The 13,576-nt window shown below is 42.6% G+C and overlaps 1 protein-coding gene across 1 annotated transcript in view; it reads left to right on the top strand.

Annotated features, from left to right (window-relative positions):
- Positions 1-13,026, top strand: part of PIGS (phosphatidylinositol glycan anchor biosynthesis class S) — a 38,095-nt gene extending 25,069 nt beyond the window's left edge. Inside the window, exons 9-12 of the mRNA XM_073616767.1 lie at positions 2,709-2,854; positions 8,883-8,983; positions 10,209-10,419; positions 11,592-13,026. Coding sequence (XP_073472868.1) covers positions 2,709-2,854; positions 8,883-8,983; positions 10,209-10,419; positions 11,592-11,867 — 734 coding nt within the window. The 3' untranslated portion in view covers positions 11,868-13,026. The remainder of the gene's footprint in view (positions 1-2,708; positions 2,855-8,882; positions 8,984-10,208; positions 10,420-11,591) is intronic.
- The last annotated feature ends 550 nt before the right edge of the window (positions 13,027-13,576 follow it).

The raw sequence follows: 13,576 nt of genomic DNA, 5'->3' as shown, positions 1-13,576 counted from the left end.
AACTGGGACAGACGTTGCGCTATATTAATAGAACACAGCTGAACCTGCAGGGCTTCCTCTCACTGGTCTTCCTCAAATGTGCCCACTTCACTCTCCCATAGGGGTGCCACTCTGGATGGGAAGCCCTTCAGGTGTGTGGATGTAAGCATGGCATAGCACTGGGATATAAATACCTTTAAAGTGAGAAACCTCTGTCATATAGTGAAAAATAGGGGCCGGGGATTGTACCAATGAGATTCCCTCTGATTGTGCCCAAACAGCATGATGTAATTGTATATATTGGAAATACATTGATTGGGGGAATTTGAATTTAGTCTGTAAAGATGTAAAGGAGTTCAGTTTGCCGCTTCAAAAGATGTGCACCAAATGTGTGACTCCATACTACTTCCATCTTGTAACACACGGCAAGTTCCTTATAGTGCCCATTATTCCAAATAGGACTATAACCCGTGAAGCCAGTAATATCTTGTAGATGCCTGATTTCATACCGTATGCATCAACACATAAGTGGGAAAAAGCTTGGTAGATTTAGTGTAGGCCAGAGCCTCCAATCTCATAGCCACATTGTGCATCCCCATGACGTGATGCAGCAAAGCTGTGTTGACTCCATGGGCAGAGCCCGAGCAATGTTTTGCAGCTGGGCTGCCAAGTAGTAGAGCCAAGGGCTGGGCAAAGCCAAACCACCATTCTCTTTGTTTTTGGAGTTGCTCGAGCTTGACCCTCTGAGGTTTATTAAGCCAGGTAAAAGAGCGGAACAATTAATTAATGATTTGAGAAGTTTTAAGTGGGACAACCATGTGTGTATTAGGCAGCATGTAGAGGAGCTGTGGCATAAAAAACATTTTTGAGATTCACTCTTCCCCCTAGTAACATCTTGAGCTTAGACTATATTTTGGTTTTATTCCGTATGCGGCCCAGTAGTGGTGACAAGTTGAGGGCTACATAATCTCGAGGTTGCAGGGTTACATGCACCCCCAGGTATTTGAGGGAGGAGGCCACGGGAATAACAAGAAGATTGAGGATTTTCTCCAGTTGATTACCAAGCCTTAAAATACTCCAAAGTTCGTAATGACCGACACGACTTCTCGCAGGGAGTCTGCCGTGTCCCCCAAGAGTAACATTATGTCATCAGCATAGAGCATGAGTTTTCCATGAATCTTGCCATATTTAAAGCCACAAATTTAAGAGGTTTGAACGAATCATGGCAACCATAGGCTCTATGGCAATGGCAAACAGAAGAGGGGATTGAGGGTAGCCCTGATGTGTACCCCTATGTAGGGGAAAAGGCATGGAAGCATGGCCTGCCTTTCTAATGGCTGCCTGTGGGGATCTGTATAGTAATTTCACCCAGGATAGGAAGGTGGGGCCAAAACCGAACTTATGCATGGTGGCCCATAAGTATTGCCATTCTACGCTATCAAAGGCCTTGTGGATGTCCAATGACAGCAGGGCCCTATTTCCCATGTTATCTGCCTGGGACTGTATATTGATGTATAGTCCTATGCAAATTAAACGCAGTGGACCTCTCGGGTATATAGCCTGGTCCGGATGGATAATTGACGATCTGGCCTTGTTTAGTCTCATGGCCAGGACTTTGGCCAGAATCTTTATATCCGCCTGTAAGAGGGATATGGGTCTGTAGGAGCTTGGGTCCAACGGATCCTTTCCTGGTTTGAGTAGTAGAACAATGTTGGCCTTAGTCATGGATTCAGGAAGGGTCTGGCATTCCCTGGCTGCATTGAACATCCTGAGAAGATGGGGTAATATTACTTCGCAATACTGCTTAAATACCTCCACTGGGAGCCCATCGTCCCTGGGGGCCTTAAAGTTAGTTTTGCATTTTTAACTGGAATTTTACTTCATGTCAATTAAGTGCAGAAAACCTAGAGGAAATTACCTTTAGGACGGGGGGTGGCCCAACCTCTGGCCCACAGGTCGCATGCGGCCCAAGATGCCTATGAATGCAGCCCAAGTCAAAATCATAAACTTACACATTTTGATTCTTTTTGTGTGTTTGTTTTTTTTTTTTTTTTTTTAATTGTATAAATGCATTTGCATCTAGCGAACACAAACACATGTAGCTGAAGAAAAATTGTCTCTTTACTGGACCTTTTTATAAGTGTTTTTTTTTTTTTTTTTTTTTTTTTTTTTTTTTCTTTATCTTCCCAAAGAAAAATATCCCACTCTTCACAATCGCGCCTTTATTCATGTCATGGGTTTTCTGCAGCACCTGTATGTGTAAGCAACTATTTTCAAGGATGAAGCACACAAAGGGCACCTTGAGAATTCATTGAGAATTGCTGCTATATCCATGGAACCAAATATTGATGTGTTGGTTTATCAAAAAGAGTGTCTAATATCGCACTAGTTTTATGTTGCCCTCTTTTACTTTTATGATGAAACCTCTTTTTTTTTTTTTTTTTTTTATTACTCGTATAGGTACATTATTTACACCGGTGCTTGTGATCTGTCTTTTTTTTTTTTTTTTTTCTGCTCATCCGCTTTCATTATTAGTGTATTTTATGTGTGGCCCAAGACAATTCTTCTTCCAATATGGCCCAGGAAGGACAAAAGGTTGGACACCCCTGCTTTAGGACTTGATCTTATTAGTTTTAGATACTGAGAGTATACAACATATCTTTTGTATAAATTCATTCTAGTTTTATCTTTTTTTCTTCATTTGTCTACCGCTGCCTGTCTGTTTCTAGGTTCCAGTGCTGCCTCTCTGTATCCTGTATTGAACTTTTTACTCTATGTCCCAGAGTATTTTCACTCTCCCCTCTACATTCAGGACAAAGATGGCAGGAGGGTACCCAGTAATGCATTTCACAGCCCTCGTTGGGGTGGTATCATGGTAGGTACAAGTTTACTTTACAGGTGAAGCATGCTCCAAATCTGGTGAGAATAGCAATTACTAGAGTCAGGTGTGTGCAGTCCTTGTACAGCAGAGCTTAGACTGGGATGGAGGAGAAGCAAGAAGCCAGCCAGTCAGCTGTACCTCAGTGCTAGGGGCATGCTGGCAGGAGAGAGAGGGCAGAGTGACAGTGAAATTGCCTCATCAGCGTGCTGCTTCTTTTTTCTCTGTCCAGTCACAAGGTGGTGAGGAGTTCTGTAAGAATAACTGAACTGCAGCTGAGAAATTATTCAGGTCTTCTCCACTGCCAGACAAGAGTGTGTGTATCTCAGAACTGGATAAAAAGAAGCACTAGTTATTTGCCAGGTAAAACCACTTTCTTACAGTGGGGAAGACAATTGTTTGATTGAAAAGTTTGCCCGCTTACAAAGAAATGAAGGATCTATAATTTTTATCATGGGTGTATTTCAAATGATAGAGACAGAATATCAACCAATAATCCAGAAAAAAACACATGATACAAATGTTTTAAATTAAGTTGCAGTTCAGTGAATAAAATAAGTATTTGATCACCAAGCAAAACATGACTTAATACTTGGAGAAACCCTTGTTGGCAAGCACAGAGGTAAGACGCTTCTTGTAGTTGGTTACCAGGTTTGCACACATCCCAGGAAGGATTTTGGTCCACTCTTCTTTACAGATCTTCTCTAAATCGTAAAGGTTTCTTGGCTGTCATTTGGCAACTTGAAGATTTAGCTCCCTCCATAAATTTTCTATAGTTTAAGTTATACTGTGTGAGTAGGGTTATAGTCTGGATCACTCCATGATCTTAGCCAGAACACTGAAGATGGCTCTTCCAGCATGACAATGACCCAAAACATACCGCCAAGACAACAAAGGGGTGGCTCAAGAAGAAGCACATTAAGGTCATGGAGTGGCCTCCAGACCTTAATGCTATAGAAAATTTATGGAGGGAGCTGAAACTACGAGTTGCCAAGAAACCTTAAGGATTTAGGGAAGATCTGTAGAGAAGAAGAGTGGATCAAAACCCCTCCTGAGATGTGTTCAAACCTGGTCACCAACTACAAGAAACATCTTGCCTCTGTGCTTGCCAACAAAGGGTTCCCCCACCAAGTACTAATTTATAGCATTTGTTTTATCTGGATTCTCGGTTGATATTATGTCTCTATCATTTAAAATACACCTAGGATAAAAAATATAGACCCATCATTTCAATCTGCAGGGGATCAAATATTTTCCCCACAGCATATGTATTTCACCTGTGTGTTCAGCTGTTTACTTTGTGTTCCTTTTTGGAGATTTTCTCCAAAACTGCTACTCCTAGCTCTAACCCTAATCCTTACTCTAGTCCCAGACTATCATTTGGGGAAAAAAACTGTTTCCTTTTGAAGGCAGCAAATGCCCTGTCACAGCAGATGCTACACCAATGTCTCCAGCACATTTTTGAGTAAACAGTACTGTTAAGTTAGGGCCCAGTCATAGTAATTTAAGTGCAAATGGGGGCAGGGGGATAAGTGGTCATGGGTGCAGTTTTAAAAAGAGGCTTGGGAAATTTGGCTTTCTGCTAATAAAATCCAAGACTAAAATGATTGGATCAAGATGATATATTATATGTAGTGCATGCAGCACATATGTTGACTCGCTCAGTAGAGGTGCGTTCTTTCCACAGAGAGCTTTCTGCTAGCTAATCAGGATTAACCCCAGAGTCCAATTTTTTCAGTTGCAATTAAAATATTGTCTTTGTGGTGCATAAGTATTTGTTGTTTCATACAACCTTATGTATTTATTGGTATAGCACAATTCTCTAACACCAGAGGTTGGGACATAACACTTGTCCAGTACCAACATTTGTTGTTTCTGTTACCAAAGTATTACATTTCTGAATTCTGAAAAAAATGTGCAGAGTAGTCTAAAGACAGTCCCCGAGTTACAAACATCTGACTCGTACAAATGGAGGGAGACTGGAAATGAGAGAAAATCTACCCCAAGGAAGGGAAATTCACTCCTGTAAGAATGATCATGGGGAAAAAGGTTTCTCCACTGAAGGTTCATCACCAATCAAGGTTTCCACAACCATCCAAAATTTTCAAAATTCAATTATCACATGGACAGAAAGTGAGGTGAAATCTTCTGAACCAGGGGCACAGATGGCAAAACAAACATTACAGGGGTGTTAATCCTTCCTTCCCTATGCTATTCAAAAAACAATTAAGGAACTGCTATGTTATATAAATCCTGGAGTACTTCATCTAGTTCTTCAGGATCTTGAATACGTTATCCATGTTATATGTCCATTGGGGCCTGTTGTCTTGTCCTAGTGACGGTGGCTTTTAATTGAATAGTAACTCTATGGGTTAACTAGTGTAACAGAGTAGTTACAAAGTTGCACTGCTACATGCCTCGTTGAAGATTATAGGCATGTTCTGTGACTTAATCATAAGACTTGCTGCAAAAAAGTGAAAAAAACAAAACACTTTAATAAAAACTATACTCTATTTACAAAATTATCTCATTTAAACCTTTTCCCCCTTTTTTTTTTTTTTTTTTTTTTTTTTAAACCTGAGCTGTTTTTACCCAGTTGATTAGTTCACATAGCTTAATCATACAACTACTGGACACAAGGTGAATATTCATAGACCCTGAGTTATAGGCTCATACCTATTTTAGCTGATTGGACACTGGTAAAGCTTATAAGGACACGCCCCCTGGGGACCCATTCTCGCCTAACCGCACCTTACCCCACTCCGTGTGTCCTGCGTTTTTTTTTTTTTTTTTTTGCAAGGTGATGGACCTCCTACTCTCTTACAAATAAATCACTCTTAGCTTAACTAGTTTCTTATTTTATCTTCAAATTTTTCAGTTATATCTTCACAATAGAATCAGTGCAACTTTTAGTAAAAGCTTGGGAACCAAACCTGGACCCTATGTTGGAAGGTACTCGGGTGCTTCCTTTCTACCTTTAGCCACAAGGACTTTGGTTGCTGCATACCACTTCCAGACATGCTTTACCTGTAATCTGTACCCTATAGGGCAGTGGTCCCCAACCATTTTGGCACCGGGGACCGGCTGCGTGGAAGAAAATTGTGCCAAGGCCCGGCGGGGGGGGTTAAGCGAATTTCACTGGCAATTTATCGGGGCAATAGCTGGTGTTCTGCTGTTGGTACTTCAATCATCACGGCACCATGGTTGGTATGGTGTCAGAATGAATGAAGCGCATTATTTCTTATATTACATAATATAAATTAAATAGTTCAATTCACCATAATGCAGAATCAGTTGGAGCCTTGAGTGTGTCACTTAACACGTCGCCTGCCACCAGATGAGGAATACCACTTTCCGCGCTGCCTGCCTCCAGATGAGGAATGCCACTTGCCATGCTTGCCTGCCACCAGTTGAGGAATGCCACTTGCCACGTCACCTGCCTGTGCCACCAGATGAGGAATGCCACGCTGCCTGCCACCAGATGAGGAATGCCACGCTGCCTGCCACCAGATGAGGAATGCCACTTGCCGCGCTTGCCTGCCACCAGTTGAGGAATGCCACTTGCCACGCTGCCTACCACCAAATGAGGAATGCCACTTGCCATGTCACCTGCCTGTGCCACCAGATGAGGAATGCCACATCACCTGCCAGTGCCACCAGATGAGGAATGCCACTTGCCACATCACCTGCCAGTGCCACCAGATGAGGATTTTCACTGCATTGGTGACACTGGTTCAGTTATCGTTCTTGAGTGAGGGCAGGAAAGCAGAGATGCGGAGCGGGCGGTGAGAGATGTCATCTCTCTGCTCCCCGCCGCACCTCCGACATTCTGTATGCTGTGAGGGCAGAAGAGCAGTAATGCTAGGCAGACAGGGAGAGATGATGTCATCTCTCTGCTCCCCGCCGCACTGCCGACATTCCTCACGCTGTGAGGGCGGAGGAGCGGTGATGCTAGGCGGGCAGAGAGAGATGTCATCTCTGCTCGCCAGCGCGCTTTCCTCACTGATCCACTGGTGCCTTAAATGTCATGCCGCGGCCTGGCTGCAAAGACGCCGCGGCTCGGGGGTTGACGACCCCTGCTATAGGGTATTACCCTCACCCATAGCTATGGCATACCTGGTGAAAGGGAGACAAAACTCCGTCAAACATTCCCTGCTGAAGGCCTGCACAACACTCAGGGCTCATTCACACCATACCTGCATGAAAACTGATGGGAAAACCACACAGATTTCACTTTCAGAGACATCAGTTTCACATGCGTTTTACATCCGTTTTCATGCACGTTTCAGTCAGTTTTCATGAGCGTCAGTTATGTGCCCTATTTATACTAATGTTGATGTCACGTCAGTTTTTTTTTTTTCTTTTTTTTTTTCTTTTTTTTTTTCTTTTCTTTTTTCCTGTGCGAAAAACTGCATACACATTGCAAATTTCTGTGCAGAAAAAATCTGCACGTTATGGTGTTGAACAGGGCACATAGTGAACCATTGTTTTGTTTTTTCTGTGCCTTTGCAAAACGTGTGCAGAAAAACTGACGTCTCTGCACCATGGTGTGAGTGAGGCTTCAACCTCCAGTTATGATGCTTCCCTTGCACCAGAACAGAAACCAATTTCAACACAAGTCTCTGCATCCAACTAGTTCTATATTAGGTACACAAAAGCGGCCTGCCTGATAAAGGCACATTTTTCTGCAACTATGCCACAATTTCTCAGACAACCAACGGCTTTAATACAGCCATCTACCTCCAGGGTGCTAAAATGTCATCCTCCTTTCAATGAGATCCTTGGAAATGCAGAGCAGCCCAAATTTCACAAGAAGACATTCTTGCAAAGCACTGGAGTATATTTTGTGAGATTTGGCCTGCCCTGCATTCCCGGTGAATTTTCCCAGTAGGGCAGTGACATGCCCAGCAATGTGGAAGGGGGGTAAGTTTAAATCTTTATAGAACAGGTAACTTTCACACTTGCTAGTACGAGAAGGGAAAGGGGGCCCTGGGATATATGTGTACTTTGTGCTGCAAGGTCTGCTTTGATCGTTACTAAAGTGTTTGTTACCCTAAAAAATAAAAAAAATATATAGAATCCTGTTCCTTTTCAAGCAGGGGTTTCAAACTGGTGACCCTCCAGCTGTTGCAAAACTACAAGTCCCATCATTCCTCTGCCTGTATAACTGTCAGCCTTGCAATGCCTTATGGGACAAGTTTCACAGCTGAAGGGGCGCCAGTTTGAGACCCCTGCTTTAAAGCATTAATAACGGCACAGTGCTTGTGCTGTGTAATTTGGCCCCCTGTATCACCTGAAATACCTGGCTGATACTGCCTGGCTATGCCCTCCCCCCTGTAAACTGACCACAGTTTATCATGGCTGCTGAGCCCTGACATTGTGGTCAGTTTATGTGCCTCCATCATCCGCAGCTCTCCTCTCCCCTCTCCCCTCCCTGCCTGTCTGCTCGTGTGTGTGTGTGTGTGAGCTGCCCCTCTCCTCCTGCCGCTATTGGTGGTAATTTAAACTTTAAAAAAAGTACTGCCAGCCCCTCTCTTGTATCCAGCTATAACACACAGTGTATGTATTTGTGGAAAACAAAGCATCTAAATACCTTTTTTGCAGATATCTTCAGGCCAGTCACGTGACTCCTGGCCGCTCTCTGCCCCATCTAAGGACTACAGCGGGAGGGGCAGAGTGACCAGCACAGCGGTCATGTGACCTCCTGGCTGACGTCGGCGAGAGATTTTGGCCCCTCCCTTTTGTAGCCTTGGATCAGAGTAAGAGAGCTTCCAGGAGTCGCGTGACCAGCCTGAAGATATCTGCAAACATATTTAGACGCTTCGTTTACCACAAAAGCATGCACTGTGTGTTCTAGCTGGTTACAAGAGAGGGGCTGGCAGCATAATGCAATGTAAGGTTAAAAACACTTTAACTGCATATATCCGGAGCAAGACCAAAAGCCTGAATCTTCTTAGAACTGCAATAACAAAAATTTGTTTAACAATCTTACATCATTGCTGTATGATCATTCATGTCTCTGCAGGTATATAATGTGAATTATGGGAATGTGGATGAGTTAGCATTTCCAGTACATGTTGATATTGACATGGTATCCGTAATGGAGGTTTTTCTGACACAGTTACGGTAGGTGTTCGCTAAGTCTTTGCATACATTTTTGTTTATCGGTTATGTAGGTCACCTCAAGATACTTGGTACATTCAATGTACCCTATATTGCACTTTCATCAGGTCCATTTGGTTTCAAGGAAACTTGTACTGATAAAATACATGGGCTGCCATTGTTGAACTTCAAAATGATGGTCCTTTTTTTTAAAACCGAGTGTGGATACTTGTTCTGCTTCTCCAATCTAAGCACTGCAAGTGTAATCTTTATAACTGATCCGGTTGTGACAAGATAGCTGTAACTTACGGCCTCAGTAGCTTGGCAGACAGGGGGGTTTATTTACTAATGGCAAATCCACTTTGCACTACAAGTGCACTTGGAAGTGCAGTCGCTGTAGATCTGAGGGGGACATGCAAGGAAAATAAAAAACAGCGTTTTTGCTTGTACATGATTGGATGTTAAAATCAGCAGAACCTTCCCTCATTTCAAATCTTTCCCTCTGATCTAAAGCGACTGCACTTCCAAGTGCACTTGCAGTGCATTTGTAGTGCAAAGTGGATTTGCCTTTAGTAAATCAACCCCAGTGACTCGATCCAAATGACATCCTGCAGATCATAGAACAATTTGTTACAGAAGTTGTGCAGATCTTCACAGATGAAAATTGGATCAGATCAAAAAAATCATAGTATGTCTCTCCAGCAATTGCATGTGCTCAGAACAGAAACTAAAGACACACTAAAAAGTGAATGGGACTAGCTATACAGTGCTTATTCTAACTACGATGTGAGGTAGGGACAAAATGATATTTATACAGGCAAACAGACAACGTAACATGTAACCTAATACTGCTGAACAGCACAGTGGTTATTTCACATTGCACCTGGATTTTAAGCTCCATTCCAAAAAACTGGGCTGCAGTGTGGAGGCTGAGTTGTGCCACAGAGGGTTCTCTGCCTTATGCTTCAGGTGGGGGAGCAGTAATTTGTCAGCAGTGTTCTTCCTCCTGATTTCACTAGCTGCATGCTTGTTTTGGGTCAAGGATTTGGAAAGTACTGATGTTAGACAGCCAAGCAGGTAGCATTTTTAGAAGGAATTTAGCAATGGCAGTTATTCAGTGAATCCTGTTTTTGACACAGCGTCCTTTTTATCAATTACTGGTCTTGGGGTGGTGATGACCGTTTTGCAAGTCTTCTTTATCTGTGTATGACCTTTTTTTTTTTTTTTTTTTTTTTTTTTTAATTTCTAGGCTTCTTTTAGGTATATCAAAGGTATTTGTGCCTGCCAGCTATCAGCTAGAAAATCCAGGCAATGAAGGGCTGACTGACTGGGAATTGGATAAGCTTCTCTGGACAAGGGCTGTGGAAAACATTGCTACGGTCACTACCACATTGACCTCCTTAGCTCAGCTTCTGGATCAGATTGGGAATATTGTCATCAATGACAATGTGGCTTCTGAGGTGAGTCCTCCATTTTTTTTTTTTTTTTTTCTATTCCCATTGTTTAAACCCCACTTAAAGTGTGAGTAAACTCCCATGCATGATTTTCACCTATAGGTACTGTAAATAATCTCCTAAACATGTGCCGTAAACGACGGCTCCCGCGTGAATGCGTGGGAGTGATGTAATCGCGGCTCAGGCCACTCACACCTGGAGGACGTGAACCCGGAAGAAAGACCGGGTGAAGCTAGAAGCGCCTTCAGCGGTGAAAGAACAAAATATTACAGCGCACACATACAAAAATTACATTTAACTCCTGCAAGGCTATTTTAAAACACCTGAACATTTTCAAAAAATATGGGGATTTCGTTGCACCATATGGCTATACGGTGCTTAAGCCCACTTACTGCGTCAAAGTACCCCATTGTCAGTGGGTCCTACGCTATTCATAGAATAAAAGATCCTGCTTCTCTAAACCATGGGAGAAATGCACTCCTCTATAACTAATTTAAAGAGGTGATGGCGGGGGAGTGGGGTGCTCCATCCCAAGGGTTGCAGGAAAGAGATTTTGCACTGTGTATTGCCTGCCTTATGTATGAAACGAGCTTGCCTATAGATAAGCCCTTAAAGCGGAGCGCCACCCAAAAGGGGAAGCTTCGCTTGTTTTCTCGATTGCCCCCCCCCCCCTCCACATTTGGCACTTTTCAGGGGAGGGGCAGCGGATACCTGTCAAAGCCAGGTAGCTGCTCCCACTTCCTGGTAAGATCACAGCAATTTACGTAATTCTCCTTCCCCCTCGCTGCCTTTTGGGAGAGACACAGGTCCCAGAGGACAGTGGGACCATTCAGAAAGCGCAGCGTGACTTGCGTATGCCCAGTAGGAAACAGGCTGCGAAGCAGCAAGGCTTCTCTTCCTCTTTCCCTTAGTGAAGATGCCGACGCCTGCACCCATAGCTGATGGACGGATCATGACGACATCGCGGGCTCCCTGGACAGGTAGGTGTCCTTGTATTTAAAGTCAGCAGCTGCGGTATTTGTAGCTGACTTTTAATTTCTCCAGGCTGGAACTCCTCTTTAAGGGGTTTTGCCAGTACGCTTGACCCCTCTACTAGTGGAAACTATGCAAGTTATCCTCTTAAATACAGTGAAGGCCTAAATGCTGGTTTTATGACTTTCTGACTTTCTCCTCCACAGGTATACCATGCGGTGTCCTCTGTTCAAATTGCACTGTCTGAACTGGAAGCTGGCAGGCTGGAGAATGCTTTTAAAGCAAGCAAAGAAGCCATTACTTCTTCAGAGAAGGCTTTCTTTGACCCTTCCCTGCTTCACCTCTTGTACTTCCCAGATGATCAGAAATTTGCCATTTATATTCCTCTGTTCTTGCCCATGGCTGTCCCCATCTTGCTGTCTCTTCTGAAGATAGCTAAGGAATACAGGTCAAGCAAGAAGGAAGCCACCAAAACGGACTGAAGAAAGTCTTCATAAGTCTTCACTGGATTCCTCTGGAGAGGAGAGCACTGTTGACTTTGTTTATTTATTTTCTAAATGTACTGATCTAAAAAATTGACTGGTAAATAGAAGGTTATGGGAAGATGCAGCCTGCAACCTTCATTATTTTTTTTTTTTTTTTCTAAATCGCAGCTGCATGTATTTAGGATTTTATGTCTTGTTTATAAAAGGTTTAAGGGTCTTTATCGGCAAGCATGATCATTCTCCACGTATTCTTCAATTATCCAGAATGTTGCTCTTTTGTGTTTTTATATTATGTGTGTTTACACATACTCTACTCCTTTTTTTTAATCCTTGAAAAAGTGCAGTGCAGACCCAGTATATTAAAAAGAAAAGCACTGCTGACATGTGTTTAATGTGCAAATCCAACTTCAATGTGTTATGACCTAACTGTTTAGAGTAAATCTATTTGAACTCGTGTGCAAACAAATGACATAAACGTAACCTAAATCATACTAACTAAAAATACTACAATGTAAAGTACGTATATAAATCTGAATATTGTATTTATGTACAGAAGTCCAATCCACAGTTTAGTTTATGTACTCCAAAGGTGCTCAGGCTCCCAAAACAATCTTCATTGCATTGTTAATTATTGTGTACTCTCAGTGGAATTCAGCACCAATTGGTGGTGGATTCCACTGGGTGTACACGATAATTTATCTTTAACTATTATCACTGAAGATTGTTTTTGGACACTAAGCAACTTTGGAGCATATCAACTAAACTGTGGATTGGATTTTTGGACAGGTTATATTTACATTTATATAAGCACTTTACCATGTGGTAGTGCATGTCATTGGTTTGCACAAGTTCATATAATTTCACTCTAAACCAGGGGTCTCAAACTGACGGCCCTCCAGCTGTTTGCAAAACTACAGGTCCCATCGTGCCTCTGCCTGTGGGAGTCATGCTTGTAACTGTCGGCTTTGCAATGCCTCATGGGACTTGTAGATTTGCAACAGCTGGAGGGCCGCCAGTTTGAGACCCCTGCAAAACCATTAGGTCATATTGCATTGAAGTTGGATTTACACATTAATGCATGTCTAGTTTGTCTCTTTTGATTAAATTGTGATTGCGCTGCACTTTTTCAAGGCATATTACCATTGGTGTGGGAACGCATGTCAGTGCTGGCTGAAATGATTTTTTTTTTTTTGTGTGTTAATCATTTGCACTATCGCTATGTAGATGCATTGCTAGTGAAAATATTTAATCGATTTATCAGGTGAAAAGAAATATAAAGCAGAGTCCCATTGAGATTCAAGTCCATAAATAACAAGGGTGTAACACCCATCCGTGTCGATAGAGATAAGTTACTGAGGAGGAAATCGTGAAAAATCTTTCATATAAAGTGCGTCCAGCTCCACACCCAGGTGAGTGGATAACCTGCTTACCAGATCGCCGTGACCACTAAACAGTAGTCTCATGAAGCTCAGGGAAAAGAACGATCTCCCCAGGACCTTTAAAAGTTATCTGGAACTGCAGCTGAAACCGGTGATGCTCAGAAAAACATAAAAAGAAATACTCCCATAGTGCAGTACTGAGATCTCTAGTGAACAATATTCCATATAGCCAGTATTTGAGAGTTAGGCGTAATTGTACAAATGATGATGATGAAGAAAGTTGTAGTCCTTTTTATTCTATTCCTTAATGAATGTCTTTTCCTCTGG

Source organism: Aquarana catesbeiana, linkage group LG02 (genome assembly GCF_042186555.1).
Source record: "Aquarana catesbeiana isolate 2022-GZ linkage group LG02, ASM4218655v1, whole genome shotgun sequence".
NCBI classification, from domain to species: Eukaryota; Metazoa; Chordata; class Amphibia; order Anura; family Ranidae; genus Aquarana; species Aquarana catesbeiana.
The sequence above is the reverse complement of the archived record's forward strand: the minus strand, read 5'-3'. Positions and strand labels throughout refer to the sequence as shown.